Source organism: Cinclus cinclus, chromosome Z (genome assembly GCF_963662255.1).
Source record: "Cinclus cinclus chromosome Z, bCinCin1.1, whole genome shotgun sequence".
NCBI lineage: Eukaryota > Metazoa > Chordata > Aves > Passeriformes > Cinclidae > Cinclus > Cinclus cinclus.
Genome location: NC_085084.1, coordinates 76181461 through 76209431, shown reverse-complemented (window position 1 = coordinate 76209431; position 27971 = coordinate 76181461). Strand labels below are relative to the sequence as shown.

General features: G+C 40.5%; 1 protein-coding gene across 1 annotated transcript in view; it reads left to right on the top strand.

Moving 5' to 3' along the window:
• The first annotated feature begins 754 nt into the window (after positions 1 to 754).
• Positions 755 to 27971, top strand: part of UNC13B (unc-13 homolog B) — a 178620-nt gene continuing 151403 nt past the window's right edge. The window contains exons 1-8 of the mRNA XM_062513980.1: positions 755 to 772; positions 1045 to 1051; positions 1403 to 1432; positions 4359 to 4458; positions 8147 to 8264; positions 9202 to 9325; positions 17011 to 17081; positions 20156 to 20213. Coding sequence (XP_062369964.1) covers positions 755 to 772; positions 1045 to 1051; positions 1403 to 1432; positions 4359 to 4458; positions 8147 to 8264; positions 9202 to 9325; positions 17011 to 17081; positions 20156 to 20213 — 526 coding nt within the window. The remainder of the gene's footprint in view (positions 773 to 1044; positions 1052 to 1402; positions 1433 to 4358; positions 4459 to 8146; positions 8265 to 9201; positions 9326 to 17010; positions 17082 to 20155; positions 20214 to 27971) is intronic.

Genomic DNA, 27971 nt, shown 5'->3' with positions numbered 1-27971 from the left:
TTAATGAAATATGTGCTTTTGTGTGGTATGCAAAGGAACCTAGAAAGTGGGTAGATTGTCCTGCATATTTCTCAGTGGTTAAACAGTCTGATTTGGAGAGTTAAAGGAATCTGTACCTTCTGTCAAGAACACTGGCCCACACTACTGTGTGTTGCTTGCACCATTAGGTTCAGCATCAGGACTGCTTCAGGCCCTGAATCTGGGAGAAAATGAACCAATTTATTTTAGACCTAAAGGCTTGTGGGCCTTGTCAATCTAGGTTAAAGCTGCAGCCCTTTTAACAGGAATAATTCCTAATGTACCTGGTGCAGCATTTTTCTTCATGCGGGGCATCTACCTGGACTGTAAATGCTCACAAAGGAGGATTTCTCAAGTAGCAAGGCTGTCATCACACTCTGTTCCAGTTCTGAATGTAATGATGTCAGGGCATTTTAAAAAAAAAGTTGCTTTAATTTTTTAATGTTTCTTTTTTTTGAACTTTTATTTTGAAAGGTGGGCGTGTGAGCCTCTAATAAGTATTGACAGCTCTGTTTCCTGAAGGAAATTTCACTGCACCAGCTCTTAAATATTTTTTGCTCTTCAGTATAGCTTGCTTCCTAGCTTGTTAATTATGTTTTCTTCTTAGTGTTAGTTTTCTACTGAGAAAACTAGCTGGAGCCTAGAGATGTCTTCTCTTAGTGCTTACACTTAGCAATTCTAGTGAGGATATGAGCTTGCAAAAGGGAAATGTAAACAAAATCTCCCCTAGGTAGACATGGACCTTCTCCATCTGGTGAGATAAGAGCCAATAGTGTTTTATGTTTTAACAATTCTATTTTTATATCTAAATACTATCATCGAATTGAATTAACAGAGTAGAGCTTGTAAAAATGACATTTGAGTTTACACTGCTGTTTGTTTGGCTTATTTGATTTAATTGACAAAGACATAGCATAGAGCTACTTATGGAGCTGCTGTTCAGGCTTGATTATTTTCAATTTGTAGTCTGTTATATAGTGTTAGGAGATTTTCTTTGTTTGTAAAGAAATTTTTTATTTCTTCTAGAGTGTATGTAAGTAACTTTGTAAGTGAGGTGGTATGAAATGGTGTCTTGCTAAGCAGCAGTAACTTCTGGTTGCAAAGGACTGATGTTGAGATTGCTTTGCCTTAGACATATCACACTGCTTTCCAAACATTAAGCCTGTGATTGTTTTTTTTAATGCATCACTTTAGAGAGGTGCCATGGCATGCAAAGAAGGAGTTTTTGTCTCCAGATCTGTTTAGCTTAGTGTGAGTTTGCAGCTACCAGGACTGCAGGGGATGTTGTCCCGTTAATATGATGCACTGTGATATTTTGAACTCAAAGGAAACTGTATCACTTACAGTCTCTTATTTTGATCTTTTCCTTTTTTTCTCTTTACAGTAAAAAAAGCTAAACTCCATGGACCACCAGGTAAGTCATGCTGTATTGCTTGTTTGCAGCAATGGGGACCCCTGCTCTCTCACTGTTGTTCACACTGCTCCCTCCAGTTTTCCTCCACCTCATCTCAGCTCCTTCATGTTCTCCTTAGGAGTGACCTAATCTATCTTGAGAATCCAGGCAGTTTGAGTTACTAGAGAATTTGAGGCTGTGACCTGGTGTCGCAGCAGTAAGAAACCTCTATCTGCTCAACCTGACCTGAACAGGTGATGAATGAGGAAATGTGTTCCTTTACTGTCACCCTTTCCCACCTACCCGGCCCTTTCATCTCATCCTGACTCTGTCCCTGTTCAAAACAGGGTCTGAAAATGTTCAGTAAGCAGAACTGGTGTGTGCATCTGTGGATTTAGTACCTTCTCAATCCTAACTGGGGTTGCTGGATGAAACTGCAGAAGTGAATAATTCTCTTATGTGGGAGTCCATAATGGCTGTGCTTGGAATTAAAATCCCACCCTCTAGGCTTTGTGTCTGCATAATGAAACAAAAACAACCAGCTGGTAGCATCCAGAATTTACAGTCTGGGCAACTTCTTTTCACTTCATGGTTCAGAAGCTAGCAAGGTATCCTTAGCAAGCAAATAGATTTATCAGTTGAAATTTGGTGTACAGTTTACAAGAGAATAAGCACTTATATAACATGCTTATCAATAAAAATTTCTGGAATAACACCTTTTCAGGTGTTTAGATCTGAAACAGTTGCACAACCGTATTCATAACTTACTTGTTCAGCTTAATTCTTTGGATGTAGCTGTCCTCAGATTATGGCAGAAAACTTTGTTAGGATTTGGAAGGGACCTAAAGAATTATTTAGTTCCATACCATGGGCAGGGACACCTCCTACTAGACTAGGTTGCCCAGTGCCTTATCCACACTGGCCTCAAACACTACCAGGACTGGGCATCCACAAATTCCTTGGGCAGCCTGTGCCTGTGTCTCTACACCTTCTCAGTAAAGAATTTCTTTCTAATATCTGACTAAATTTCTCCCCTTTCAATTTGTACCTGTTATTCCCTGTCCTATCATTATGATTCCTGATGAAGAGTCCCTTTCTGAGTCCCTTTAGAGTTCCTGTAGGCCCCTTCAGATATAGGAAGATTTCTGTGAGATCTCCCCACAACCTTCTCTTCACCAGGCTGAACAGCCCCAACTTTCTCATCCTGTCTTCGTAGGGGAGGTGCTCCCTCTTCTTACCAACTTTGTTTCCTTCTCTGCACTTGCTCCAACACTTGCATGTCCTTCTTTTGTTGGAGATGCCAGAACTGTATGCAGTAATCCAGGTTGGATGTCACGAGCAGAGGGGGTGAATTGTCTTCCTTGACCTGCTGCTCATACTTCTTTGGTTGCATCCCGGGATACATTTCTGGGCTGCAGGCACACGCTTTTGGCTTATGTTGACTTCTCAACAACCAGTTTCATGAGGTTTGCACAGTCCCACCTCTCCAGCCTGTCCAGGTCCCGCTGGATGGCATCCCTTCCTTCCGGAGCGCGACTGCACCACACAGCTATGTGTCATCAGTGAATTTCCTGAGAGTGCCCTCAATCCCACTGTCGCTGTCACTGACGAAGATAATGAGCAGTATCAGCCCCAGTTCTGACCCCTGACGGACTCCACTTGTCACTGGTCACCAGGTGGACAGTGAATCGCTGACCACAAGTCTTTGGGTGGGGCCGGCCAGCCTGTTCTTTATCCACAGAGTGCTCCATCCATCCATCCATCCATCCATCCATCCATCCATCCATCCATCCATCCATCCCAATCCATATCTCTCTGATTTAAAGACAATGATGCTGTGCAGGACAGTGTCAAATGCTTTGCACAAGTCCAGGCAGACAATGCCAGTTACTCTGCCCCATCCAACAGTGCTGTAGTGCTAGAAGGTAATCAGATTAGTCAGCCATTATTTCCCCTTTGTAAAGCCATGTTGGCTGTTATATCTTTGTTTTTTGTGGTAAATTTTGACAGTACCAAAATTGACTTGATTGAGATTAAACACTGGGAATAGATGCAGAAGAACATGATAGAATTTTAATACTATTTAAATATGTACACTGCTTTCTGGGTACTTAGCCTGTCTTGTTCCAGGCTGTTTGAAACTGATAGATAGGCCTGAGGTGATAACTCCCCTTAAAAGGGAGTTTGTTCGTTCTTGAATGGTGATATTAAAACTTCAAATAAGTCTGTGCTTTGCTGCTTTTGGTTGTATTAGCAAAGAGATAGCAGAAACTAGGAAAAAAGTTCTTCCAGGATTTTCCCTCAGACTTAAAATAAAACGTAAAACACCTAGACAGGGTCTGTCTTGTCTAGATGTGAGTGTTTTAGTTTTCTGAGGTCAGGTCAGTTTCAGCACACTTATCCATAAATCTGTATTTTTCTTCTCCCCCTGACTAGCCTGTAAAGTTCTTTGTGGACTCATGGGTGGAAAACTTGAGTTGGAGCTAGGAGAGCAGTTGGGTCTGAAGGGAAGGGATGATATGATCAACCTAACCTTTTGCTTATATGTTTTGCAAGTTTGTTTTTCACACTGCTTGGTATTTATAACGAGTGCTGTGCCTTCAGAATCTCTCTTTTTCTCTTGTCTGTATTTCAAGAGCAGCATCATAGTAAGTGTCTGTGTTCTGTAGGATTTTACACTCTTTGTCCTTGTCTTCCTGCAGGTGAACAGTTGCGTGTTTTTGTTCGATTGTGCTTGGATTTCTAAAAAAGCTGTGATTGAAAATTTGATGCAGGTGGAAAACGGCTTGAACATTTTGCTTCTTAAACCCAGTGATATCTTCCCATATGGGCTTTTCATCTGAGGTCTCTCTGGGTGCCCTGTGTGAACTGAAAATGTTGCAATGTTGCAGCTCATGTGATGAAAGGGTATGATGGTGGAGGTAACATTTTGTGTCTCATTCCCCAGATAAATTCAATACGTATGTGACCTTGAAAGTGCAAAATGTGAAGAGCACAACAGTGGCCGTGCGAGGTGACCAGCCCTGCTGGGAACAGGATTTTATGTTGTAAGTATGGTGGTGCACAGCATGAAGTTCTCGTGGTTGAGTCCTTCCACAGCCCTGTGTTTATTCAGAGCTACTAGTGTGTGTAGGAATCCGAATGTTTGGATAGGTAAAATGCACAAACCTGATGACAAGCTAAAATTTCTTCCTGTTGTACACATGGCCTGTGGTGGAGGATGTGTGTTGGGAGATTGTCTCTGCTGGTGCCGTGGACTGACATCCGCCAGTCAGGTCTGTAGTGAGTGGCCAGGTCTGAGGCTGAACTGTGAAGTTACTCTGTGAGTTGTGTCTGGGATTGATGTTGTCCTTGGCCAGTATGTGCACAGCTGTGGCCGTAAGCTCGAGACAGACACAAACACCTACAACATAGCTTAGCCAAGGACTACAGGCCCATAGCTGGGCTTAGGTCCTGGGTGTGGGAAGAGGGTATGGGTGTCTGTGGCTGGAGAGGCTGGTCAGAGCAATTAAGAGGTGGTGTTAGTACGCGCAGGATTTCCCAGTATCTTTTAGAATGGTGGGATTTTTTTTCTGGTGGATGAATGATTTGATTGTAGTGCACCTGCTTCTGTTTCTATAGCTTTGTAAGGCAAATTAAACTAAATTTACTAAGTGGGGGCAATGATGTTGTATTCATCTTGATGGGTCAAAGCTAGTGCTGCTGTTTCTGAGTGGGTTTGAGGTGTTTACATAGTATCTGTAGTAAGTGACCCCCCATGGAATTTTGAGAATACATTTCCTAACCCAGCAGCAGTTTGTTTCTTCTCAGCTGAAAGTGAGGTTAAGGAGGTCACCTGGGTCAGTACAGAATTTTCATCATAGCTGTGCTCCCACCTCCCTTGTTTGGTGGTACTCTGCTTTTGGAGCAGCACAAGAGGTGTGTGCTCCTGCATGGAGAGTTTGGACCTGGAGTTTCCTTTGGCATCTGGTGAAACACACATGTTCCTGAACAGCAGTATCTCCTCAGCTCTGCAGCTCCTGGTCAGACAGAGGCCATGGCTGGCACTGATGTCAAACATTCAGGACTGGGTAAGGCCAGGACAAGGAATTGAACCTATCCTCGAAGTCACATGCCCATACTCAATCTACTAACTCTTTCTGCCTGTAATTTGTGCTCATCCCATGGGCAGGAGCTAGCTTTAAACATGGCCAGCTACAGAGGAGGCTTCTCAGTGGTGATTTAAGAATGCACTTGAATATGTTGGATGAAGGCTCTTGTAGTTGCTCCTTCTCCCTCCCCTCAAGCAGCTTCTGGAGCTGCACTCTGGTATCAGCTGGGAGCTTAGCTAGCATGCTGTAAGGTCACTGCGACGTTCCGTAATTAGTTGCTAGGGAATATGGAAGCAGAATATTAGCTGAACTACCTCACCATTATTGTCCCTGCTTTAGCCAGGCAACTCTACAGTAGTTCTGGTGTCTCCTCATAACAGAAATATTAAATGTGGGAACGAATGTGTTTTGCATGATCCTGTGTACATTAAGTTGCCCTAGAGGAAATAGTGCTGGTATTCCAGTACTGCCAGTCTCTAGTTTGCTCTTTCTGAAGTTGGAAAAGGATTTTGAGCACAGCAGCTTTTCCCCAAGGGAAGGCTGCTTTTACTGTCTGTGCTGTGTTTACCTTTTTTCATGAGGCATAGTAGAACAGACCACAAGCAAAAAAAAAAAAAAAAAACCAACAAAAAAAACTTCCTGTCTGTATTTGCTGGTTTTGTGGCCAAATTCCTTGTGAGACAAAGCACTGCAGAATTTGGAGCTCTGGGGTTGTTTGAGATGTGGCTATTTACCAGACCAATGAAGCACTTCAATGTATTCCTTCAGGGCATCTTTGAATTTTGAAGGAGCTTTTAAAGAACTGCGTATTTGCTGCATATTTGCTGCATATTTGCAGGAAACACCTCGAGTGAAAGTGCCCACTAATGTTTAGAACATGGTGATTAAATTGGTGTTGAAGCTGTGAGAAATGCCTTTATTTAAATCCCGTGTGTGTATGGAAAGGGAGGGACACCAAATTTCAGTTTCAGCTCTTTTGTTCATAGAAGCTGTTCTGCATCGAACCAGAAGGTGGAGAAAGGGAGACACAAAGGCAATCAAAGCCACTGTACAGAAATTCTTTTTATTTATTATTCTTACCTGTCCTTTGGAGATCTGGATAGGAGCCCATTGGGTGTATCATGACCAGTGTCCTGCTCTGACAGTGTATGTTGAAGCAAAGTATGTGGTTTTACACTGTGACTGAAAATAGAGGATAGAGCCTTCCCTTCCCTTTCTGGCATCACATTGTTCCAGTCAGCAGTCAGTCAGTCATCATCAGTCTGCAGTCAGATGAATATCAAGAAGGGTGAGGGCAGAGCAGTGCTGGTACAGCTGTTGGCCATACTGAGTCATACTATCAGAACAGAGGATGCTGGATACTCAGTTGTGAGGTGCTAGCAATAAACTAGTGGAAGGCTGTGTAAGAGTTTAATTTTGAACTGTTCCAGACTGAGTGACTCAAGTGACTCACTGAGTCTGTACGCTCCTAACCTCAATTCCTGTGTCTCAAACAAGAACAGAAGCACTTGGATTTAAAATAGGCATTTATATGCTTTACTGTAACTGTAGGGTTTGTCTTGAGCCTTGTAGATTTGCAAGAAGGAGGCAGAGTTCAAATGGATGCTTGGATTTGCAGCAGTTCTTTCTTATTTTGGCCATGATGGCAGTCTATAGAAGTTAGACAGTAACATGGTTTTAAATTTCTTTGCGATCTATAACACTGATGTATTTGGGCAGAGGGCACTAGTACTGACTGTCCAAGATCCCTGCTTTTGGGGATTAACAGCTGCAATAAAGGGAAGCCCTGAGCTTGAAAAATTCTGAGTTACAGCCTTTCTTCATGGTAAGTGTGAGACAGCTGTGGTACCAACAGACAGCTCAGGATTCTTCTCTACTTTACTGTTTTTACCAGTGTCTGCTGTGTATATGTTGGGCTGTTCTGAAGTAGGCATGTTATAAACCAGCATGCAGAAGCATGGAATAAATGCTGTAAAACACTGAAAAGAAGCAAATTTGAGATACCTTTTTTTGTTAATGAGAGGAAAGGTGTTTGTTAAAACCTTTAAATCAGTTTTTCTAAGAACCTGTCAGTGAGTGGTCATGTGGAAGTAGCTGGTACTGGAGTGGAAGTGGTGCCACACAGTCCTGGGCAATAGTTAGTGCTGCTGATGCTGCTATGCTGGATGTGAGGCTGTTACTTTTGGCTAGGAGTACTTACCTCCACTCACAGGTAAGTATTGGCATGTTTGCACCTGCCAGAGTACACTTGTGTTGCTGTGCTGCCAAGGCAGATACTCACTTTGCTAGAAATGGGGTGCCTGATGACAAAGAGCAGCTTACCTCTAGGTATTGGTCCAAGGTACACTTCCTCCTCCTGTGTAAATAGCTGCAGAGATGAGTTCCCTACTGGCAATTCATGCATGACATAGTTCAGGGTTTTAGTTTGCACTCTTTGTGTAATTAGTATTAAACTGTGAGTTACTAGAAACTGGTGTTCCCTGTGAATATGAGCTGCCTCAGCCACACACTTCCAAGGAACTCTCTGTTGCTTGACACAGCTCTATGGAAATAGTTCCCTGGTATAATCATGGTGGTAATGCAGAACATGAAGCAAAATTAGATTTTTTTTTTCTCATCTGTGCTGCCTTTACTTTTCTTGCAGTGAGATCAATCGGCTGGACCTGGGCCTAATTGTGGAAGTATGGAACAAAGGACTGATATGGGACACCCTGGTTGGGACCGTGTGGATTGCTCTGAAGGCCATTCACCAATCTGATGAGGTTAAACTGACAGGGGACCTTTATTTGCTCCATTGTTGATAATTAATGCATTACAGATCTGGACTGGTGTGGCACAGACTGAGCTCCTCAGCAAAATTTCCACTTGGGAAGTCAGGAAGGCTGAGTGGACAGAGAGGGCTGTCTCATCACATTGGTTTTGGTTTTGTAGTGAGGTCACAACTGAGCTTACATAGAGCTCTTTGCTGTCATTTCACTTGAGGATTCAAGAACTAGGGCCTAATATATTAAGGAACACAGGCAAGTGTCTGAAGTCTTAAGGACTGACTGCTTAGTCTGATAGTCAAATTCTTATGACTTACTGCTAAAGACCTCTGTCTTGTCCAGCTGATAAGGTAGGCCCAGAACACAGCTGCACTATCCTTTAGGGCTTCTGGTTGTAGAGTTAGGTGTACTTTGTGCTAATATATATGAACAAAAGTAGGAAGTGGGCTGTGCCAATGTGTGTAACTGCCCTAACTACTGAGTTTGGCAGTTGTTGCAGCTAAGCATTTGTAACTCAAATTTTGGTATTTACTTAGTAGACTATTGGATTTGAGCAGGGAGGGATAGGTTATATTTTTCATAGAAGGAAATGAGTGGGGATGCCCTGCAGTGTGGCCCTGATGTCTGGCTGGTACTGAGTTCCTCTTGCTATCCAGACACTCCTCAGTCCTGCCTTTGAGGGTCTACCTTTGCAGTTCCATTGAAAAGGCAGCACTTCTTTTTGCTGCTTGCTCTGGTAGATGCCTCTGAGATTTGGAAGAAATCCAGTTTGGAAGAAAAAGCCAGTGCATGCTGAACAGATGTAATTTGATGTTAAAATAGGGTTGATAATGTTGTAAAGCTCTTTTTGGACTGTTTTAGCAAAAGTGTGAGAGTTGGTGCATAAAGTTCTTCAGACTTGAATGTTCATTTACTTATGGCTTTTGATTCACAGGAAGGTCCTGGGGAGTGGTCTACGTTGGAGGCAGAAGTTGTAATGAAACATGATGAAATCTGTGGAACCAAAAACCCAACTCCTCATAAAATTTTGCTGGACACAAGATTTGAGTTACCTTTTGGTGAGTGCATTTTCATAACTTGCCCAGGGTGCTGACTGTGGAGAGAAAGGGGAACAGGTTAAGTTTTATAATCAAGTTGTGTTCGTTCTCAGTTCAGTCACTGTAGTTCAGTGGAGGTCATGTGGCTGGTATTAATTTTTTGTTTGGCCTCTTTTTAAGAATATCTGAATAAATATGAAATATTTGAAAGTTCCTGGGTGCTGGAATATTTAGACTAGCAGCAGTTTTTTCTTCTAATAGTGTTTCAGGATTGTGTAGTTACACATTTTCTTCCTGAGCAGGGAGCATTTGCTTCTTTGAATCTAGACAAATTTGGCTCTAGAAGAGGTCAAGTGTGTTGTTAGAGCAGTTCTGTGGTGAATGCATGTAGCCTTTTTAGATGTGTGCAGTTCAGTTAGTGAAACATTAATGCTTAGTGCTCCTGAACATTATCATTAGCAGAGTATATAAATAACTTAATGCTGTAAGAACTGCCTTTTTGGCAATTACTTATGCTTGAAAAATATAGAATATGAAAAAGCAGCTAATTGGAGCAAACTGATCTCAAGTAAAGCTGTATGCAACTTTTAAATTCTATTTTACTTAAGCAAACAAAACCAAACTCCAAACCAAATAAACCCAAAAAGTAAGGCCTTAGCCAGAATGCATCATAGGTTTGCATAACTTCTCTTTCCAGCTCTCAGCTGATGCTTGGGATCAAGAACAGAGATGATGTTTCTGGGGTTTGTGCTATTTCTTTTTCATGCACCGAGCACTGAAGTGTTTTTTTAAAGTGTTCTGTCATTGTAAGGTTCATCCCTCTTCCTGTTGCATCTTTTTTGCTGCAAAGCCCTGGTCAGTGTTAGCAATTTGTGCTCTAAGCAGGGGAAGAGCATTTGTACAGGCACTGGCATTTGGTCAGCACCTGTCAGGATTGTCCATCTGTTGTGGGAAGAAGTTAGGACATCTGCAGGTCTCATACTCTGTTTCCTGGTGCAGGGGAGGAGGCAGGCCTTGGCACTGCAGCTGGACAGTCAATACAAATTGTGTTTCGTGTGAGTGCACAGTCCCCTGGGTGGTTGTACTCCTGGGAGAGCACAGTGTTCTGTAGATGGCACTGCTCTTTAACTATAGTCCAGTGTGCAAAGGGGAAGAGGTACCTGACTCCTCATCTGTCCTGACAGCTGTCTGATGTTGGTCATGGGCCATCCTTCTTCCCCGTGGAAATATCCTGGTGTTCCATGGCTGCTGTCTGTGAGAAGTTTATTACTGAAGTTACTTTTTATGCAAGAGGAGGAACAAGCCTGTTTCACCTCTCCAAAAATCTTGGTTCTTTGGTACAAATGTTGAGGCTTCTGGGAGGGAGGCAGAACAAGCACACAGAGCTGAAGGCAAGGCTTGTAGCAATTACCTTCTCATATGAATTCATTCTGACACACTTGCTAGTAAACGTCACTGCTTTAAAAGAAAATTAAGTTCTGGTGTCTCCCTTTGTATTTAGTGTCAAAAAGAGAATTTGCTTTCTTCTGCCATTCGTGTTACAGAGTACATTGCATTTTGAGCTATTTTTTTTTAAGAAAACAGACTCCATGTAGATGTGTTGGAACATCTGAATTTAGAAAGTATTTCAGGTAATAATGTGTTTTCTCTGTAGTACCATAGTCAGAGGAGTTTTTCTTTGTTTCTTTTAGGGTGATTTATACTATTTTAAATTTTCACATTGGGAGAAATGTTTTGCGAGAAGTAGAATTTCATGCAGAGCAGTAAATAAGTGAAAAGATTTTTGTGATTCTTCTGTTTTTGACACAACTGATCATTTAAAGCACACCTATTACTTATTTCTTTGCTTACCATGCCAAATACTGAAATAACAGGGATTCCACATGATGTGTTGAATGGTTTTTGTTCTAGGCTGTGAAAAGTTGGCTGCCTATCCAGGGTTTCATAATGTCCAGGAAAAAAATGGGTGCATGAGTTAGCTCTTCAAAGGCTGCTCTTCCCTAGAAGAGTGCTGCAGATTTTGCTTTGATCTCCATTCAGTCTGAGGTGCCATGGCAAGGTTAGAAGCAGGTTGAAAAGCATGAGGCACTAAAGGTGTGTCACACTCCTCTAGAAAGTGGCACCTACCCATGTCATCTACTCCAGTGGATTCTTAGTGCCCTACATGTTAAGATTCTTTGTCGTATGAGTTGGGAACTGCTGCTTTATCCTTACACAGGTAAGTAAATGGATCACTGATGTGCTATGGAAGTTCTTAAGTCAGTCCTGGGCCATAGAAGCAAGATTTTAGTAACAGCAGGTTTAGAGAGACACTTAGGAATTGTGTATCGTGTTTTGTTTCCCAGGTGAAGATCTCCTGGCTATTGTAGATGCATGAGAACCAGAGTGATGTGTGGGCTCATGTACAGCTTGTGCTGCTTTTCAGGTTGGGTAAAACACTGCTGCCTGGGATAGCAGCTTTAAAAAAAAAACCTGTGTGTTCTCCTGTTTGGCTGTGCTTCTGTGCTTTTTCCATAATTTCTGGCTGCTGTCTCATTTAGATGTACATAGTGCAGTACCCCAGGTTATTCAACGTGTTTTAAATATTTCATTGTACTTAGGTGGGGCTTGAGAGGTTTTTAAGGGGTTGTAAAAGAGAATAAATGAATTTGAAAACTAGAAAAGCTGAACTCCTTGATGTAAAACATGATTGTATATGCAAAGAGGTTTAGAAGCTGGTTTGTTGTTTGCACTATATTTATCCCGGATTAGTTTGCTGTTTCTGCTTCCACCTGATACATTTGAGATTCTTCCTTCCTGGTATCTCCTCTGCTGGTACTCTGGAGATTGGAAGTCACTAAAGCTGAAATAAGTGCAAAATGTGCTGATGCTGATAGTGATAGTACATGATGAAGGCAATGTAGAGATTTAATTTTTTTTTCCATATAAATCTGTTTTCAAGTATTTACCATGCTTGGAGTTGGGAAGCAGTCATCTCCTAACAAAGGCTGGTGGGAGTTTAGTCTCTGCTTCTGGTGATGGAAGATAAGCTTTTGTGAGGTCACGCAGGAGTTAAACTTTATAAATGGCCAGATTTGTAATGGGACAAAGAACACTGATGGTGGCCTTCATATGTACCCTGTGTGTCCCATTGCATGTTCCCGATGTAGTTGTTGCCTTGTGTCATTTGTTGTGACATCAGCACATGCTGTACAGGGGAGGGCAGCTTTGTTGGCCCTTCTGTGTTGAACATTTCTGCATGATGGACTGCAGTCCTGGGGACCAGGCTGCCATATGATGCTCTCTGCCACCCCCATGTTCTTGGATGTTCAGTCTGACAGAAACAGAACGACTGCAAACCCTCTGCTAGGGAAATACAACAAAGAGTGAGGATGGGAAATTTGAGGCGTTATATTAACCTGTAAGGTGAGAAGCGTTTTTTTGCTTGGTATCTATTAAAAAGGCAGTAAACTGCCTTCTTCATGGCAAGAAGCAGTTGTTAGCCAAGACAAGATGGAGCCACTTTCTCCTCTGATCATATCTGTTTCCTCTTTGGAACAAGACAGAGGACAAGAGAGGGATACAGCTTTCCTTTGGTTGGTTTAGAAAATTTTCTGGTAGCGAGAAGACAATCTTGCTATTTTGTTTTGATGCAGTGAGTGTGTGTTGGCACAGACTTTTCAGGATGCTGCTTTTCAAGTGTAAAATTGTTCTGCTTGATAGCAGTTTTACTCTGTCCCTCTTTTTTAGAAGTGAAGTGACTGTGAAGTGACTCCCTCACAGGGTACAGTACTCAAAAATGCTTTTGGCTCCCAAACTGTAACAGTTTGGTTCTGTGCCAAGCAGTTTCTAGTTCATAATTGGAGTGAAGATGCTTTTAGTGTTCTCAACACTCCCAGGGTGGGAGCGTGCTGATCTGCATCTAGCTGTGAGGTAGGGTAAATATGCTTTGTTATTTTAGTGACTTGGGAACAGAACAGAAAGAAGAACTCAGCTCAACAAAGTCGTTTCAGTGAGAACTTAGAAGATTCCCATGTATTTGAAAAGGGAAGAAATTTGGGCTGGGAAGAGGGGAAGCCAGGTGTACACTTGTAGGAAAGTGGCGAAAGAGAGGGCATCACTTTTGCTTTCAGCACTTGTTCTCACTCCTGCCAAGCTGGATTTTGCCCCTGCCCAGGATTTGCTACCTTGGAAAAACTCAGAAGGAACAAGGTGATTTGCAAGGTTCAGAGCCAGGGCCAGCAAACATGAGAAGAAAAGCTTTAGGGCTGAAAGTACCTAGTTGCTGCCAAGCTAGAGATCTCTAAGCAGGAATGCTGTCATATTTAGCTTCCTGAAAGGTTTAACTGAGTGAACCCCTCATGGGGTTCATACCCCTGTATGGATGTACCAAATTCTTGTCTTATTTAATTTCTCACTCTGGCAAGTCACAGAGTGCACTTTCTGTGTGCCCATTCCAGGTGTTAGGGCACTTACTTGCTCTGAGCAGCCTCACCTGGGACCTCCACCCACACTCCTGTTCATGTCCCCAGAAATCCCACATCAGCTCAACTTGGAACCTTCAATCCTAAGTGATGCTGTGGGAGTTGCTCATCTGACATGTCTGTGCCTGCTTATGGACCCTGCAGATTCAGGCCCAGAAAACCAGAGAAAATGGCATTCAGCTTCCATCTGAGGATGGCAATAAGAGCAAGGACAGTAAAGCTTGCAGTGTTTCTTTGTTGGCTTCAAATTAATAAGCACCAAAAGCTGTTGAATCTACCTCCCTATCTCCTCTCTGTTGTTTTTCAGCAATTTTGTTTCACTGACATATGGCCTTGCTCCTTGTGTTCACCAAGCATGATGTCAGTGGAGTCCTGAGATGGCATCAGGTGGCCTCTCTCTGAACTAGTTCATCTTTTTATCTTTTAAGCAGAAGTTAATGTAGTGGAATAATTTCCACTGTAGTCAAAAGCTGAGCAGTGAGGCAGGAGCTGGCCAGTGGATGTGGCCTTTCAAGCAGCCTGTGATCTCTGCTGGGGATTTCCACTCTGTACATTCTAGAGAAACAGCTTCAACAAAGATGTTGACTGAGGCAAACCACAACAAAAGCTTCCTCAAGAAATCAAAAATTTAATCTCATTTCTTTTGAGCCGGTAACTTGACTCAAGATCATAGGCCAGTTCCTTCATGTTTTAAGTTCGCTATACAGTAATTTTACTGATACTACTATTGATGACAAGAATTTCTCTGAGACCAGGAAGATGTCATTACAGCAGCTGTTACCTGGACAGTAGCTGATTTTTATCTTAGACTTGCATAAGAAGCTGTTTCAATAGAAGCAGCAGTCCTGCAGTAAAAATCTGTCAGCTCTGTTTATAAAATGGGCTTCTGGGCTGAAAATAAGGAACAGTAAATCCAAGAGGCAAATGTTGCTCCTTGATGCCTGGGCATGCCACCACACCATAGTGTATGGGAAAGGGAAAGCATTGAGGCCTACTTTGAGACATCCTCAATTTCTGCAGTGCTGATGGTAGTTTTGCTTCACCCCGCCTCAGTCTCTTTAGTCTTGACTTCAGGCTCCATATTTGAGTTGGATGTGCTCTGACTTCTAGTCCTCATTTCATGAGTTTTTCTTCACCTCTTAAAGAAGTGATGTCTTTCCAAGACAATTCCATGGGCTTTGCTGTAATTTTTGTAACTGTTTCATGCCATTGTTGGACTTTGTCCTCCTAAACCTCAACATACAACCTAAACTAGGTTGTATGCTGATAGCCATTCAGTTCAGTGTTGCCTTCTTTCTAGATCAGTTCTGTCCAGATTTGCTTTGAATGCCAGCCCTGATTTGTACAGAGACTGTCTAATAAATCTGTGCAGCTGTGATCCACAGCCCTAATGATCAAAAACACATATATGTTTCTACAGCTCTTGTAGTTGTGGAAGACTCATGTTTCTCTTACCTTGTTTTCTGATAGGTTTTAGCAACAAAGTAATGTACTGTACATCAGAAAGAGCAGCTGGCTTTGTGTGTTTTTGGTTAAAATAAATCACTTTGGTCTCCCTCCAAGCAAGGAGAAATGGGTCATCTTTTCTTCTGCTTAGTGCAGTTTTTGTTAGGAGTCAGATACTAGGCTTCCATAAAACTTTCTCAGCTGGGGAGTATTTTAACACCTTGTGTGAGTGAGTCTAGTTGCATAAAAAATCAGTGGTGTTTCTGTTACACAAATGTGGACATGAATTATAATCCAAGGAAATATCTACTGCTGGAATTTGAAATGCCACTAAATCTGGCATGTACCTGTTAAAAGTGGTTTGTGTTCTGTTATCTGCAGTGTTTTGGGCTTGTTGTCTTTCTAAGATGATGGTTTGTATGGCTGAGAGAGGGTACATGCAGAACAGACATTCTGTTCAAATTCTCATTCAAAGTACAAGAGTGCAGTTCTTGGTCCTTTCTGAAAGCATCATGTTTCCAATGGAATGCTCACCTGCCAATAAATCTAGTTATTTTCTTCTGTGAGGAGTGAGAGTTGACTTTTAGAGTCACCTTTTCATCAGGAGGCCACCCTGTCCTGCTTCTCCCATTCTTGCCAATGCATAACTTTGCCTATCATTGTGGTGGTGTCCATGGAGTACAGTTCATTTCAGGAAAACAAATTCTTGGCTCCTTCTGAGGCCATCTGAAAGTGTAAAGAGTTACAGGAGATGGGAAAACCGACTGCACTAGTGTAGGACTATCTTCCTTTCAGCTTGCAGGACTTGTGGTGTTTTTAGCCGGAGTGCTCCCTCCATTTCCTTCCTCTGTGAACTCTGAAATTTCTGCAGTGGTGCAGTTCCATGCCATAAATAGCCAGATTTCAGAAGTTGCTGCATTTAAGGATGTTGAGTGGCTAGAAAAAAACCCAAACAAAACAAAAATACAGATTGTATTTTTTTTCTCATTTCCAGTGTTTTCACACCACTCCATCCCTAAATAATTTTGTGTTAAGCTTTTCACAGCAGATTATCTGCATCTCTGAGCATGTACTTTGAAAGGTGAAATTTTGAGTGGCAGAAGTCAGTGTTCCATTAGGACTCTATATTACTTCAAAGTGTGAAATAGAAAATAGCTACCACAGTAAAAGTGCTTGCTACTTGCTGGAAACTTGATAACTCCTTTAGATGGTGAAAACGTTGTGATTCATTTCACAATGAAGCTGCAGTGTGGTGTAAAAGTAAGAATGTGCTTTCATGTGATTATGACTGCCCGTAACACTGTTTATTCCCTCAAAATATTTGGCTTATTGCTGGCAAAGAAATAAGAGACCGTTTAGTTTTTGGTGCCTAATTTGTGTTACACCAGGTGTGCTATTGTTGTGCATAAGGTGTGCTTGTTCTGCTTGGATTATAAAAAGCATCCAGAAGAGGCTCTTGTTATATGTTATAAAACATAAGAAGTGTACTGAAATACTGTTGTGAAATGGCTCTCCATCAAACTAATACTTGAATTAAATGTGAACTAGTCTGTCTTTCTGTTTCCTACCTTTGTATAAGTGTGCACTTGGTTATCAGCTTTAAACAAAAAAACAGGGTAAGCCCTTGAACTGTGCTACTGTTTACTATGTTTATTTTCCATCTGAGTGGTAACCTAAGACAGTCCTACTTCTTCAAAAATCACATGTGCGTTTTTTGTGTGTGATCTTTAATACTAATGGCGGTGGATGCAAAGTTGCCTGGTTAATTAGGTGGTGTGACTTACTTTTTTGACTTAGATATCCCTGAAGAGGAGGCCAGATACTGGACCAGAAAATTAGAACAAATAAATTCACTGGGAGATGATGAGGTAAATATCTAAATTGAAAGAATAATATAGCCCTGAATGTCTTATAACTAGCTTTTATTGTTTGTATTAGATCCCTGTGATTAGGGTAACTACTAAATGTTGATCATTTACAAGTCTTCCATGAACTGCTTACAGAACTCTTCTCAAGTGTACTGTTTAGTATTAAGGAGAGGAATATTCTTCTGCATACTGAAAGTGCTTGAATAATGTTTTGTTGGTGTGAATATGTTCAAAGGAAAGGCAACACTATGCTTTACCTGAGCAGAGAGTTGAAACCATTTTTGACAGGCTGTGGTAGACAACCTGTGAAATTTGTGAAATCAAGTAAAAAAGGAAGTTTTTGTAGTTGACAGTTTCTTTGAAGAAGACAAAGCAAGATACTGAATCTTCATTTGAACTGAGGACTGTTGCCTTTTGTCCTAATGCAGTTGTTAACAGCTCAATTTATATAAATCCTGTGTTAGAATACGAGGTAGCTCTGGCTTTGGTTTTCTGGCTCTAGTGTGTACTTGGCTATGCAGCTATAAAATACAGGTTACTTTTTTATTTCTAAGAGAGCCTGTTGCACAAATAAAATTTTGTTTACAGTTCATACTGTTTGCAGAATAAGATTTAACATGTTAATGCCTGTACCAGAAATTAAGTATTTAGAAAAAACTGAATACTCAATGTTGATGTGAACACCATTGAGTAAGAATATGGTGCTGTTGAAACCTCTTCTGACAGGTCTCTTTCCATAGCAAGAGTTTCCATAGCAAGATAACTTGGCAGTGCAATGACTTCAGGAGATTTTTGTTTTGGGATCCTTCATCTATTCCTTTCTGTTCATTATATGAGTGATTTGGTTTACTGTGCAAATGAAGGAAAATGAGGTGGGTTTTATTTTTGACTGAGGACAGACCCCATATTCAGGTAGATAAAAAAACTTAAAGAATTTAGGGCTTCCTAGAAGTTTGAGAGCTCTAAGAATCGATGATAAGCGCAGTCTGTGAGTTGTCCTGTCAGTGATGCTGCTGTGGTGCCTCCCCACTCCCGTGGGCTGGAGCCGCAGTTCAGGTACTTCAGCGAGGCACAGGTGCCCTCTAGTGCTTCACTGAGCTAGTACTTCCCGAAAGATATCCTGAGATCTCTGAGTCTCCCCTTTCCCTGAAGTGCCATACATCTGCTTGCTAACTGCATGCTCTTACCAAATACCAGTAACAAAGTCATAACTCTGTGTTTGTGTTCTAATGATCTCAGATTTATTATGGATGTTCCCTGTGATCAAAGAGGAAAAAAAAAAACTGTGCAGGGCCTGACATCAGGTGGTTCTTCTAAAGTTCTCCACATTTGCCAACCACCCAGAAAGGGGATGAGATTTTCCATGCATATTCCCCTAACTGGCAGTGACTTGTAGCTCAGCAACTTCCAGAGCCAGAGGCAGTATCCTTGTGTTGAACAGCACACAATGAATTTCTCTTTTGTGGATGCCAGTTGCCCTTTAAATGCAGTCAGTTATGTTCTCAAAAAAGAAATTCAGAACCTTAATTGTGCATTGCCTGAAGAAATATCTTAATTGCTCTGAGCAAACAAACCCAGTGTTTGAGAAACAAGCTGGAGGCAGATTTGTTTGGAGAAATTAAATGACTGATCCTCATGCATCCAGTCTCTGCCACTCAGCTTTACAGACCTCACCTTTTGGGCTGCACAATCCTGGTCTGCACAGTGTTTTTTAGCACAAGGCAACTTTGTGCCTCTGTCTTCTTTGTCTTAAGTTCAGCTATCTCTGTTTGCTATGATGAATGAACATACTAAAGCTGCACAGGAATCTTGAAGAAGCAGGTTCATTTGGAGTTCATGGAAATGCTTTCCAGCCTCTCTTCCTACAAACACTTAATATTCTGTTTTCATTTTGGGACTCCTGATAGCCGTCAGGCTGATGCCTTAAAAAGAGCAAACTTGCTGCCATTCTGGGATCTCTGAGAATAATAATTCAGAACCCACTGCTGTCCTGTGCTGCTGAAATTGCTCATCAGCAGACTTCCTTTCACCACTCTGTCAACCAGTCAGTGCTGTGAGATCCGGCAGTTTTTGTTTTCACAGTCCTGATTAACTCGGTGGGTTGGCAGTTTGCTGATGATAAGACCAACCACCTTTCAGAATCCCTTGTGCATTTTAAATAGCACAGATTGGAAGATAACTGCAGCGGAAGTCTGTGGGTTGTCACCTTCCAAGCACAGAACTGATCATTAATCCCTACCAAATCCAAGGAGAGACTGTCTGGTGGCTCTGTTTTGAACAGGCTGCAACACCCGCTTGCTAAGTTTGCCACTTCCTTCGTTGTCAGATCTTTTTTTCCTAGCAAGGACTGTTCTCATTATTTTGGTCAATTGTCCTAATTTTCTCATATTTTTATGTAATAAAAGATAGAAGAGAATAACAAAATAAAACCACTGGCATTCCCCTAGGGATCGCTTTGATGCTGTAACAAACAGCTTTGTAAAAAGTCAAAGCTGACTAATTGAAATACCCCTGTGTTCTCTAATTCAGTATTAAATGAGATGAAAAATTCTTCATGTTTGGATGTAAAGTGGATCACAGGAGAGTTTGCAAGTGTTGGCTGGGCAAATATTGTATTCTTGCCTTGCCAGGCACATTAATTACCTTACTGCTGCCATCTTCTACTTCAGAGTTGCTGTGAGCCCACATCAGTTTTGAACTGTTGAAGCTGTGCTGGAGTGCCTAAATGTAAACAGGCTTATTCCAAGTTTAGAGCTCCCTATCACACTGACACAGTGGTGTGGAGAATCAGGTCTTTTCATTGTCTAATTGGAGGTTTCAGAATTGATAATAGGGCCTATGCTTGCTCTAAAGCAGACTTCAGCTTAAACAGAAGTACTTAGTAATGTGGTTTTGGAAAAAAGAGGACCCTTCTGGGAGTGTGTTTAAATACAGATATAATGAAGAATATATTACAGATATTATGCTTATAGATATTGTACTTTGATTTTCTCTAATGTGTGGCATGCTGTCATAAGGTTATAATTTGCTTTCTTATCTGTCTATATTCCTTCCTATTTTTTTCCCTTCTTTAGTATTCCTTTCAGGAGGAAGTCCAGAAGAAACCATTGCTCAGTGCTGCCTCCCAGTGTTGTAAGTTAGACTATTTATTCTCAATATTTTTCCCTCTTTCAGTGTACTTGGTTTCCTTTTGGGGTTAGATGTCAAGTGATGGTACATCTGAAAAACATTTTTGTATTAGAAGTACTTAAGTTGTTGTGCAGTTATGAAAAGCTGTGCTCCTCAAAATATTTCTCTGCAGCTTCTGAAGCCAGGAAGTGAAATCAAGCATTGAGTTTTGCACTTGCTATTGTCCTTGGGTGCAATAAGAACAGAAAATGCATTCAAAGTCACCAAGACTGTCAGGCCCTTGTAATATTCATACCATTAAGAAAATGCTGTATTTTTTCATGTGACTATTTTTCATGTATTAGGCTATGTTATGCTAAAACTTCCTGTGTTAAATATATTTTTTCTTACTGTTTAATGAACTTCTAAGAGGGAGAAAATAAATTGAGACAAGTACTACTGGTAGCCTTTTAAAATGCACCAGAAGTTTGTGTACTTGATGTCTAATTTCTTCAATATTACTTTTCAATGCTGCGTTGATGGATGGAAAAATATTTTTAATAATTTTTGCTTATCTTGTCTTGCATCTTTTATGCTTCTGAAAACGTGGATGAAAAATTAACATAGCACTTACTGTATCTGATGATCTGCAAAATTAGATTTCTGAGACACTGCTTTTAACATACAATAGATGAAAGCTCCGTGATGTCTCTTGTGAATGTGTTATCTGCTTTTGGCAACAACATTAATAAAATTCAAGTCTCATAATTTAAACAAATCTTCTATCCTCTACTTTAAATCCTTTAAGATGTGCGTATTACACATGGCAGGCTGTTTATCCATTAGGCTGATTACAGGATCTCTGCAAAACTGATAACATTAGGAAATGCTAATTACTGTTTACCTTTTTTGAGTAGAATTAATTTTTCTGTGTACTATTGTTATGTTATCTTAAAAGTATCTTCAACTGACTCTAGATATTAACCAATTGCCTAGGAAATATGATTGTGCTGTAACTGGAACATGTACAGCTCTATATCAAAGTATTCCAGTAGTACTTTCATTCTAGGCAACACTGAATGTGTCCTCCCATTTTGGAAAGGGAAAAAAAAAAAGTGTATGTAAAGAATAAAGCAGAGGTGTTTTTTTTTTTTGGTTTGTTTGTTTGGTTTTTTTTTTGGTTGTTGTTGTTTTTGTTTTGTGGTGGTGGTGCTGTTGTTCTGCTGTTGTTCTGATTTTGGTTTTGTGGTTTTTTGTGGTTTTTTTTGTGTTTTTTGTTTTGCATTTTAAATGGTCGAAAGAGTGCAATTAATCTGTTAAGCCTATAAATTAGAAACATTGTGGGAGAAACTAATATTTGATTAAATCATATTGACATAGTATGCAGAACCCATAATGTCAAAGTCAAAGAAAAACTGTCTGCTGTATGAAGTGTCCAAGAAATGAATGTGTTATTTGCTGAAATTACTTTCTTGGCTCTATGCCCTGGGCTTTGCTTTTGTTTGAGGGAGGCTGGTTTGATCAAATCTCCTTATTGCGGTGTTTGGGTAAATTAGAGGGAATGCTTCTGTGTGGGAAAAATAGCTGCACCTGTTCCACAGCAGGGTGTTTTTACAGCCCCCTGTAGCTGGTTTCTCCCCTGGAGAACCAACTGTGCTCTTGCAGACAGACACAATGAGAAGCAGCACTACAGTCACCTTTGTTGTGCTGCCTGTTAACAGCCTGCATCCTGCTGGAAAGTGACCTTTTGCAATATTCACTTGAAGGCCCTGTGGTTTGAACAATTAATGTCATATAAGAATTAATATAATCATTCATGGGATTAAAGCACTCATTAGAATGGATGTTAAACATTTCATAGCAGTCTGTTGTTAATGTATTTAAGAATTTTCAATAAAGCTGATGGCACTGCATGTACTTTGGCTTGTTTACTGCCTGCAAGTATCTGATGTCTATGAATATCTATTTGCATGGAAAAAATACAAAATAGACATTTAATGTAGACGTACTTTTGAAAAATGAACTCTGCCTGCATCAACTTGTGCATGAGTTGTTGGCTTGCCTCAGTACTTAAGAGTTGAACACAGAACATGCACAGATTGTGTCTCTATTGAAAGCTGACCTGACCTGTGCATGTAACACAGGAGCTCAACCCTTTTTACACAGGAGCTGGGTCGGTGTCCTTCACAACACTAGAATGTGTTCAGTATGGAATGTTCTTACTTACCATGTGGGTAAGCAATTGTTAGGGATACTTCTAGATATAATAAAAACATCCTCAAGAACACTTTTAAGACTTACCCAGTTTTTCATCACATCATTTTTTGTTATCATCTAGATATCCCAGATGAGGTATGGTTGCTGTTGGGAGCAGGTCACAGTTTGTTGGACAGCAGACTAACTGTTTATTTAGAAGGAGAAAAAAAACACGCTTGATGTGAGTAGGTTTCACTCCACTGAGTGTTTTCCCAGTCCTTCAAAAAATACATAATTATCTTAAAACCTGATGCATTATAGAGCAAAAGTTCTGCAAAACGTTTCATATAGCTTGTATTAAAAAAATTAATTGTACATAACTGTGCATGCCACTGGTGTCCTCTTAGTCACTCTGGCAGCTCTCAGAAGACCATTTTGACATCCTTGTTCTGGCTAGAGAAAGTCCTACTCCAGCAGGCAGGATCAGGTTCGTTAATTAGGAAAATTCATGTCCTTACATGTTAAAGTTAGATTACACTCCTGCCCTCTTCTGCATCTCTACTTTCTACACATATTTTACCTTTTCTAAACCAGTTTTTCTTGTGGTGGTTTCCCACTTCCTGCAGGGATGCAGCTTGTCCTGTTATCTCCCCTGAGGAGACAGGGAGAGAAGGATGGGGGAGGTTGTGAGAGAAGAGAGGTGACCCCATCTGAAAGCCAGCCTCTGATCTGAGGGTGTTTTTTTTCCCCTGGGCATGTATGGGCTGCTGCCTTGGCATGGTGCCATGGAAAATCTCAGCCTGCACTGGGGAACTCTAATTTTTCCAGAGTTTATTGAGTTTTCAGGCCCCCTTTCAGAGTCTCAAATTTTGTTCTGTTTTGTTCTTAGAAGACTCTGACCCATAATTTCTGAGGTAATGTGGGATTTGGGCTTCCTACTTATTCTTAAATGAGGCAGGTGGTTCTGCTGCATATACAGTCTTTTCTAAGCCCTGCTGATTTTGGCACTTCCTGCCTCTTTCCTTCATTATACTTAACCATTTCATTTTTAACTCCCAACTGCTGTGCTTCACTGTATATTCCTCCTGCCCTAGAAGGATCATGTGCTTCCAATTGATTTGACTTTCAGTGATGCCAAGCAATAGGCAAAGTGTCTATGCATCCAGTGTCCATGGAGTGTCCATGCATCCAGTTTTGTTTGCCTTTCTATTAAATGTAGTCATAATTAATGTTTTGATACATCGTTGTTAGAAAACTACAGCATCTCCATATTGGCTTTTACCCACAGCACTGAAATTAAATGTAAATTGAAAAGAAAGTGAGGTTTTGTTTTCTGGATATTCACTTTAAATTTTGCAGATTAAAAACATTTGATTACTTTGGCATTGAGTCAATAAGCTCTAAGTTATATATTGTGAGGAGTTACAGATATGTTTTCCTTGTATGCTCAAGATAATTTCTGGACACATAGAAGTCCATTACAATTCACAAGTGATTCACACTGTGAATATTTTAAATGCAGCTCCGACTTGGATCAGTTACAGTGCAAACTGGGATGTGAAAGATACTCTGCATCTTTGCAGAATCAATTTGGCAGACTTGGTTAATATCAGCTGCTGTAAATACTGCCCTACACCATTTGTCAGGGAGATTACAAATCTGGAGGAGAGCAGGTTTGTTCAGTATGATTCTCAGGAAAGATAACCTGGCTGCCACTCAACCAGTTGTGTTTGTCCTATTGTCATTGACTGATAATCTTTCTGAGAATGCTTTATTCTCCCTTTTCTGCTTCAGTATTTTTGTTCGGTTTCCTTTAGTTCTTTTCTCTGTGAAAACCCTGGTTACCAGGGCTGGGGTGAGTGTTCATATTTTGTTGTGTGGGTTTTTTTGTTGTCTTTTTTTTTTGTTTTGTTTGTTTTTTTTCTAGTTGGTTGGTTGGTTGGTTTGGGCTTTTTTGTGTGTTTGTTTTGTTCTATTTTTTTTTTTTTTTTGTTATTGTTTTTCTTTTTTTGGGGGGTGTTGTGATTTTTTTTTTACTTAGGTTTTTTTTGTTTGTTTTTTATGTGTATGTGTGTTTTATTGTAGGTTTTGTTGTGCTTCTTTTTTGACAGAAGAAGATAAATTTTTGCTTGGCTCTAGATGTTTGTACTGGCAACAAAAGAATATCTTCTCACATACTGTCCTACCAGTAGAAACAACCAAAGCCAGCCTGTGCTTGTTCTGCCGTAAGATGAGAGATAGAAAAATAAGATTACATCTCTTAATGCTCTTTGGAATATGTGTGTGTGCACATTCACGCAGGGAAAAAATGGTACAGTTTTTTCAGATACATAAGCAGCTTTTTATCTACTTAAAATCTCTCAAAATGTTTTACACACATTATAGTAATGGATGTCATTTGATACCAGATCAATTTGTTGTGGTGACTCTTCTTTGCCACTGATATTTGAAGAAATCTGGTTTTGCAAAATTCTTCTAATACCTATTCATGCACTGCTATTTCAAAGGTACCACAAAGGCTGACTTTGAGATGTTTCATTCCTGATGCTCACTGGTTTTGTTTTTGGGAGCTCAAATTCCACTGATACACTGCACTGGGGAGGCTTGTTCATTCCCCTGAACAGGCTGACTCTAATGCTGAGATGATGATGCTTTCCATGGCACTGATGAGTTTTGTCTGTTTAACAGCCAGATGATTTCCTTCCCTGTCCCTTACTCCCCAGCAGGCCCACAAACACTGGTTTTGTATATGTGCTGTGCTGTGGATGCAGCATTTTCTGCTGCCATTAATGTGCCACTGGGCTGGGGGTATACAGCCCTGCTGTGGGGGGAACTGACCCTGTGGCAGCAAATGGCAGAGAATTTGCTGCTTTTCTTCTTTGGTAATAGTATATATAAAAAAGTGATCTGCTCTTCCAGTCTCTCAAGGCCAGGCAGCATCAAAACCCTTAAACAGGCCAGAACATGCCACTCCTAATTGTTCATAGTGGTAGGTGCATGGCCTGTGATAGTGGAGGGTCAGGCAGCGTGGCTGTCTTGAGAATGCTGAGAGTTGACACTGCCCTCCTTGTTGTAAAGCTGTGTGTACCAAAGCTATACATCAAGATTCTTGCTGGTTTTTTTTTCTGGTTAGCAGCCTGATTCTGCATTTAAACAACAGAGGTCAGCAGCCACCTACACCATCTCTAGGATGGGAAGGGTAAGGAAGAAGTTAGTGTTTATTTTACCCTTCTTAAGTGTAGGTGACACTGAAGTTAGTGCTGCAGTCATTGTGTAGCTGTGCTCTAGTAAGAGTAGAACTTCTGGCTACAGTGCAATTACAACTCAAAAGACTGTTCAGTGCAAATGTAGTTCAAAACAGCACACATGAATGGCTTTATTTATTTATTTATTTATTTATTTATTTAAGCTACGGCGAGGAAAAACTGCTTTAGTCCATACAAGGGGAACCATTGTATGAGCTTTTCTGTGGTAGTTTACTGATGGGCTGGGAAAGCTAGATCCTTGGCCTCTCTACTTCTGGGTGACTGGCTGCTCCTGTTTCTCTTTGTTTAGGATAAATCCCTTAAGGATACTTGTTTTCTTGCGACTTTGTGGCACTCACTGTCTGGGCTGGCTGAAGGCATGATAGGTCTGCTGAAAGGAGCACAGATTAAAGATTTTACTCTAAAATATCTGCCCGCAGTTTCAGGATAAAGCTGCTACATTAGGACTGGATATGTCTGAAGAAGAGTACTCGGCATATGGAATTTAAAAATAAAAATACTGGCTATATTAGGAGATTACACAGTAACAAAGTTTGATGTACTGCTGAACTCTAGAGAACTCTAGGGTTTTGATTTTGCTGCTGATCCTCTAAATATGTTTTTTTAATTGTTGTTTTCCTAGAGTATGGGCTGCCTTCTGAAAGGTGGGGACAAGGAACTAAAGCTTTTACTTTTGAATAAATCCCAGATGTAAAGTTCTTATTGAAATGATGAACATTGCCAATACTGACAAGTGTCACTCTAAGCAGTGATCAGGCAAAGGAAATGTTCATTTAAACACTCTGGTTTTCATAATTTGTCGAGTGCTCTTCATGAAAAAGCTGTTTCTTTTCTAGTGAATTTTTAAGGACTTTAAACTTAATTAGTCATCATTTAATACCATAGGAATAGGAGCATATAAATTTGAATTTTGTTACAACAGTGAAATACAAACAACTTTATAATTAAAGATTTTAAACTGGTAGAAAAATGATTCCCCTGCTTTATGCACAAGCCATAAATAAGTGTCCTCCAGCAGTGAGGCTTGTACCTAAAGTGAAAGATTAAAAGTCAGAAGAAAAAAAGGCACCAAATCCTTTATCTCTGCTGCTGTAGAACATTATATTCCTCTTTGCTATTATGCATATATATCTTGTTAGTTGATCAACTATAGTCCAAAATTGTATCTTAGAAAGGAGTATGTAAATTTTTTGTCTGTAACTGTGTTTAAATGTCTTATCCAAATAGTCTGTGTGACTTGGTAGCCTGGAAATTTGTAAGCTAAGACAGCCGTGTTAAGCATCATTGCAGTGGTAGAAATGTTACAATTTTCCATTGATGATAAAATTAGGTGGCACTCTGCCTGAGCCTTCTTATTATGGTTACTGATGAGTTGCACAAGCTTGTAATAACTTAGTGGGTACTCTCGTTGATTTGGTGGTGATCCAGGCCCTGCTTTAATTCTCAGATCGCGGTCTGATTTTATTTAGCCAAAGTAAAGGTTGCCAGAAGGGCCATTTTGTTTAATGAAATTAAATACTCAAACATTTCAGCATAAGCTGTATGTGGTGAAATGGGGAGTAGGGGGAGCACTGCAGTGTCACACTCCAGTACCTATCCTTGTCTCTGTTGGATCCTTTGAGCTCATTTGCCTCTTGTGCTTTCTTGCCGCCTTTTGTGCAGAGGTCTTAGCCCTCATCTGGAGTGTTCCAAAACTGAGCTGGAAATGGTGGTACTTGTTACGAAATCTTCTTTGGCATTGGGTTTACTGAAAACTTGACTTCCTTCTAAAAAGCTATTCAATGTATGTTTTCTATTTTAGAAGCTTATTCCACTAAAATACCACCTGTTTAGTTTTGGGAAGTACATTGAACACTGGAAGAAAGTAGATTTTTATGTAATCTGAGATCTGTTCGCATTGTGTTGAGAGTATTAACCATGGGAAAAGGAGAGGTCTTAAACACAGAACTGACCAGAACATTTTGCAAATCGTACTTTATCAGAACCAAATATAATATCTGGAGTTTAGTTTGCTTTTATAAACTTACTTAGATGATTTCTGTTTGTGCTAAGCATGGGATATAACAGGAGGACTAAATAATTCACCAGCATGACTACAAGCAGTGGTCAGCAGCAAATGATAATGTTCTGACAAGAATAGTAGGTCCCACCAATCTCAGAGGCTTGTAAATAGAAATGAAACAAAATGGCACACAGGCAGTCAAATTAGATGGCATAAAAAACTTGGAATATTCTGCTTTTTTAGAGTGTCCCTGCTGATCCAGGCTTGACAGTGTGAAATGGAGAGGAGGAGTTCCTCCTTGAATAGTTGCATAACTGA